Below are 6,201 nucleotides of genomic sequence, written 5' to 3' on the forward strand. Positions count from 1 at the left end.
GATTGGGGGAGGTCGTCACACGCGGGGCTGTCACGCACAGCCCGCCGCCGCCTTTCGGGACTCTCCGCCCCGCCGTCAATTGTCAGTGCTCCCCAACCGCAATCAATCAGTTATTTGTCAGCCCCTGTCAATCCGCCCTTGATTTATGTCAGCTTTTGTTGCTGATTACAAGCCTGGTGTGACTTGAAGGGGGAAGGAGAGAGAGAGGGAGGAAGAAGGAAAGAAAACAGAGTGAGAGACGGGCTCCTCGGGAGAAAAAGCCTTTTAATTTATGGAATAAATCCTTGGAGTAAACTGGATTTGTTTGCCAGCAACCGGTAGCCCTCCCCAGCCCGTCACTGCCCTGTCGGGGAGGGCTGCTGGACTCCTCTTCCCCTTCCCTCTTCGTCCTATTCCAAAGTGTCCTTCGTCCCTGCACCCGCCGGGCTGAACCGGTCCCCGGCAGCGGGGGCCTGGGAAGGCGGCCCCTCGCCCCAACGAGAGTATTGGTTCGCCATTTATGTGCTGGATTTTCAGCTAGGCTGTGTTGAGAGCCTTCTGGGTACGCTCACGGTGTCCATTCGTGCGTTACATTCGTCCTGCTTTGTGTCTGTGCGCTCCCGAAGGGTACCGAGTCCTCTGCCCTCAGCCCCGTTTTTACCGGCGCCGGCGGATGCCCCGAGCGGAATCCGCAGCCCTTCAAGTCGCTGGGTTGCCTTTTTCTTTTCTCTTTGTACTTTGCTTCCCACTATCCCCCCACCTCCTCATCCCATAACATTTTTTCACAGGCAAAATGTGTTAATCAATCTTTTACTTTTGTTTCCGGATCTGACATGGTGGCCCACACAATCTACAACATTAACAAAAAGGTCACTTAGAGATAAAACACGTTTGACAAGTGAAGAACAAGGCAAGTGCTTTAGGGGTCGCGTCCAATTCCTGACCTGGACTCCAACCAGAACAGGCGCTGATCCTGGAAGGGTTGGACGAGAGGAAGGACTTTCACTTTCTCACGTTGAGATTTGCTGAACCCAGTCCTTTTTCTTCGCTTGAAACACCGATCTGCTCCAGTCCCTAAACAGATGTGTCAGATAGTCTTTAATGATCCGCTCTTCTTACGAGGTATATGTAAGGCAGGTTTTGCTCGGTATCCCCCCCCCTTCCCCTGCCAAGAGGTACCCTTTAAATCTTGCAGCGCAGTAAGTATATCTGCTGTATTTTATTTAAACCACTTTACTCTTTTACTACAGTGTATAGAGTAGGATAAATACACGGAACTCCTCTAGCTTTAATAAAGATGCGATTAATTTTAAAAAACTTTTAAATTTCTATCTTTTCTCTGAAAGATAAGGTTTATTGGCACAACTTCTCAGTGGAGAATCATAAACGTACTTTCATTTTGCAATCACCACGGTCATCTTGCAGGACCATCAAAATTAAAAGGCACGGGAGAGAGGAGGTAGAGAAAAATCTTGCATAGAACCCACGATATTGCAATAGGACTGACAAGATCCACAACTTGCCCTCAAGGAACTGCCCCCCCCCGGCCCCCCTCCTTTATCTAGAGTGGAAGTGACTTGAATCTGCCCCAGGTTTTCCCCCAGTTCTTTCTTTTGTTGTCAAGTTCAATTGATAAATGGAGTGCAGTAAAACTCTGGAAGAAAAAAAAAAAAAAGCTGAAACCTTCATTTGTGTTCATTTGCATTAAAGTGCTTGGAACAGCTGTTTTCCTTACAGGACCGGGGAGACTCCTATCTGTTTTCTCGTTGTATTTATCCTGCCTCCCAGGGTGAAAGACTAAAGATTAATTGTCTTAAGGTAGAGTCAGCTGTGGGAAGGCTCTCCCTCCCCATTTTTCCTTCCCTCTCTCTTTTCTTGTGGAGGTGAGGGTGATTTCGGGAAGGGCTGTTTTACTTGTAAGCCAAGGAAGCAGAGGCGATAGCCGGTACTTGTATAAAACAGGCAGCGCACCGACGGGAGAAGCGGGGGGAACAGCACGAACCCCGATCTTTCTGGCTGAAGCAGAAGCATCAGAGGGTAATTTAATTAGCAACTTCAGAGGACAGCTTTTTCATTTGCTTTTCTTTTTCATTTTTTTTTCTCTCCCCTCAGCCTTTGAAATGAGATTTAAATCTCACTCAGTACTGTAAACTTTTTTATGTAGAACCTTGTAAAAAAATCAGCCCCAAGACATCTCCTCCCCTTTGCGCCCTCCAAAGCATTTTTGAGCTATGAGAGCTTATTCACTGCGCTTAACACACGCACAAAACGATTCCCAGCGAGGGGCTCGGAGTTAGGATGCACACGCGTAGGATCGGGTGGGCGGCGGGGCTGCAGCTTGAAAGCGGTGCGGAGTTTGTGATTTGCCTGCTGCGGGCTCCTTTCCTCTCTTGAGCCGAAGAAGAGCGATTCTGTCCTGCTCGTTACCTTCGCGAGGGAATCTTGTTTAATGAGTCCGTGCAGACGGTTTGCTGTTTGGCATTTACTTGTGTAGTCTTGTTGAAGTTTTGGTGGCTATTGCTTTTATTCCTTTGAAAAAAAATTCCAAGGGTTGGAACCTGTCTTCCTCTTTTTACAAAGGAAAACTGTAACTTAAAAAAAAAAAAAAAAGGAGAGCAAAGGAGGAATTAATTAACAAGTGCCAGTCCACACTTTCCTTTACCTACCAGCTATTGGCAAGCATGTCAAGTCGATTTTATTTGCACACAATGGAAATGATTTATTTTCTCTTAAAAAGGAGTGGGCTGGCAGATATTTGAGGAGGAGAGGAGAGCGAGAGCGAGAGAGGAAAAAAAGTTTGAAAATGCCTTGAACTATTCACTGTCGAGATGGCTAATCAGTATTGAGGCTCTAGGGCACTCGGGCAGCTTTTCAATGCGGTTTTCCTTTCATCTCAAGCTGGATGGAGGCGCTCAATTAAAAGCCTATCAGTTTGTAAGTAAATCAACGCCTATCAAAGTTGTCACATCAAACAAAACGATTATTATTGCAGCCCGCCTCCCCTATTAATCTCCCTCTAAAATAATCCGCTTGACAGGTCAGGCTGGCGAGCTGCAAACCCTGGTCAGGATCACCCAAAAAACCCGGACTGACTATTTTTCCCTCGGGAGAGCGAACTGCAGAAACCTCGACACCAGCGTGCCTGCTCTGAGAGCTTGCTCTCTTGCCATTTAAGTGTCAGCTTCTGTAGATCATGTTGGAAAAGGGCGTTTAGTCTTTTAAACGGAACAGCAACAACCCTACAGGCCCTTTAGTTTAGCTTTTTTGTTTGTTTGTTTTTTCCTTCTCCCCCTCTTTATTTTCTATCTTTTCGAACAAGACTAAGATGTTAATTAGCAGAAGCAGAGTTGCTGAGTTGTGTCTGGGTTGGGTTTCTGTGTGTAACACAATTCAGTTACATGTCTGTCCATCCAGTGCATCAAATTTATTTCCTTTGATAGTACTTACATTTCACTATCTACCCCAAGGTTTTTATTAGGATATACATTGCAATACATTTTTGTAGATGATGCATCTTCTTCCCTTTTGTTTTTTTCCTCACACAAATGATAGTACTTCGTATAAGAAGATAAGAAATGTGATGGGTTATCAGAAATACACCACCACAATTTGGTACATTTGGAGAGAGGCTTTTTTTTTTTTTTTTTTTTTTTTTTTTTTTAATGCGAGACTGCATGTGCTCAGCTAATAACTGATGTGTCTGCCCAGGTATCCAGCAGAGGTGTGGGTATTTATTCCAGAATATTGTTAAAGTGAATAGTTGGAAAGCTTGCCAACATGAAGTAAGATTTACAAACCTCTCCCCTGTTCACATAGTACCTGAAAATATTTACCCTTATGATTGTAATTACTTTCCTAACACATAGAAGCAATATATATTTTACTCTGCATGAGATGTAGGTAATCGTTTTATAAGCGGTGATAATTTCAGAGCCATCTTCAAAATAATAGTCACGTTTAAGCGAACGTGAATTTTAGTAGTCAGTGACATTTTTACTAAACGAACAGAAAATCACTTTTGTTTGCTTGTTTGGCTGGTTGCTTACTGCTTTCAGAAACATAGCCTCACCTAGAATGTTTTCAAATGCATTTGTCTAATTTTGCTCCTTTTGTTACACCGAGATAAGAAAGAGATTAATGCACCTAATAATAAAAAAACCCCACCCCAACCTTTCTCCTTTTAGCCCTTTGACAGATTTCCCTCTTGACATTGTTTCATGTGTGAGTGTGAAAATTTTTACTCCCGTGTCGAAACCCGTTTGCCAACAGCTATTTTCCAAATCTACCCTCTTTTATGTTTAAGGTGTTTCTTATGCAAACAGCTGTTATTTAAAATATGCCTTAAGGTAACTTTCTAGGGGGAGAGGGAGAGAACAAGTCAAATAATTGCAATGACACGAGCAAGGCTGGGTATGTTTCCTGTTAAGTGCATGGAGATTTTCAGTGTCATTTCATGTTTTTAAATGTACTACGATTAAAATCATCGAGCCCAAAGCGAATGAACACATTTCCTAATTCGTACATAAGTAACTTGAATTGCTATTTGGCGTCTAGATTCTAAGAGTGGAAAAAAAAAAAAAGTCTTGTAGCTTTTGTAACACCTTGGTCTGATCACTCCATCTCAGCAATCATAAAGGCATCTTTGTGTTTATCTTCTGCGAAAGCCTGGAGGCTACGGGAGAGAATTGTACCAACTAAGCACATATTTGGTTACAGTAATCCCTCAGAAATTAACCATGGCACACAATGGAGGCGATCTCCAGCTTTGTCACTCGGATCCCAAATGCGGAGTGTTTATTGACAACTTTGTTATGGAAACTGTGCAGATCAACCAGATGCGTCTTCAACAGGGAGGTACAGTGTAGGAACAGCGTCCTTTGAGATATGAGGAAGAGTTTTGAGGATATGGCTGGAAAAGGCACTGGAACCCAAATAATTAACCTTATCTAAACACCCTAATGACAAATGAACAATGATCCTCGACTCAATTACAAAACAGCTATGTTTGGCAGGGGCAGGAAGAAGCATGTAATATATCTTCGCTATTTTGTTGAAACAGTCTAGGTCCATCATCCCAAAAGGTTAAAATAATCTTAATTTTTAATAACTATTAGTTTGTTTTCAGTTATCCCTAATGGTGCATTTAGGTCTCCTCTAATCCCCACTGCTTTAATTTTTAGCTTTTTACACCCTAAAATTAATTCCACCTAAAGTACATTTTTCATTTTGTACTGTACTAGCGACGTGCAAATAATTTACATCAGCGTTCATCAGGACTGTCCTGAAGTGATGGATCATTTTGTTGAGTTGCAGTAAAAGTGCAGAATGATCTATAATGATGTAATATATACATTAAAAGGGTGTCTGGATGATCAGAGTTTTGCTAAAAATGTAAAAGGGCTTTTTGATTGATAACAGGGTTGCTGTTTTTCTGCAAAGGCTGTCACAGGCTGACACAATGCTTGAGTTATTAGGGCAGAGAAGGGCAACCATAAATTTCCAACGTCAGGCAAAAACTCTCTTTATTGTCTATATGATGGATGGGCCTCCGTACTAGACACCAAATACTTCGTATCACCCTTAAATGGGAACACATTTTTCGTGGCCATAATTCATGTTTTTTAAATAGAAAGTTTGAAATGCCTGCCTATATTTCACAATCCTGACATATTTATGAATCACTCCCTGCATGCAAATATAATTATTTAAAGCACTGAGGTGACATATGGGTTAGAAATGTACCAAATGCTGTTAGCGGAGTGATTTTTTTTAATTCCCTAAATTGAACACCATAGAAAACTCTGCCTGTCTGTTCAGATCAATAAAGTCGAAGGTGAAGTTTTACTGATTTTGTCAGTGCCACATACAGATATTCGGTTTTGATTAGGTGAAGCTGACAAAAAGGGAGTCTTTTGCAATCACCATTAGGTTAATGAAAGAAACACTCATCTTTCTCCTGGCACCCCCACGCAGGCATACGCGTTTTCCCCCCTTTCTTTTCGGGCGATGAACTAGCCGGAGGTAGATTTGACAGGCTTTTTTCCCCCCCTGGATTTATTTTCCGTCCAGCTGCGCTCGTCTCGGAGGGAGTGCCGGTGTGCCGGCGGGAGAGGGGGCTGATGAGAGCGGGCTCGGCCGCCCCGCGGTCGGGCAGGGCGGTCGGACAGGGCTGTCTCCCGGCCGCTCTCCCGGCTCTCCGCGCCGCGGCAGCGCGGGGCAGGC

The 6,201-nt window shown here is 43.4% G+C and overlaps 1 protein-coding gene across 1 annotated transcript in view; it reads left to right on the forward strand.

Moving 5' to 3' along the window:
• The window catches only part of LRMDA (leucine rich melanocyte differentiation associated), a 636,729-nt gene that overhangs the window by 1,910 nt on the left and 628,618 nt on the right, over window positions 1-6,201 (forward strand). Inside the window, exons 3-4 of the mRNA XM_031061803.1 lie at window positions 401-606; window positions 1,062-1,178. Of these exons, the coding sequence (XP_030917663.1) occupies window positions 401-606; window positions 1,062-1,178 (323 nt within the window). The remainder of the gene's footprint in view (window positions 1-400; window positions 607-1,061; window positions 1,179-6,201) is intronic.

This window comes from Geospiza fortis, unplaced genomic scaffold (genome assembly GCF_000277835.1).
Source record: "Geospiza fortis unplaced genomic scaffold, GeoFor_1.0 scaffold130, whole genome shotgun sequence".
NCBI classification, from domain to species: domain Eukaryota; kingdom Metazoa; phylum Chordata; class Aves; order Passeriformes; family Thraupidae; genus Geospiza; species Geospiza fortis.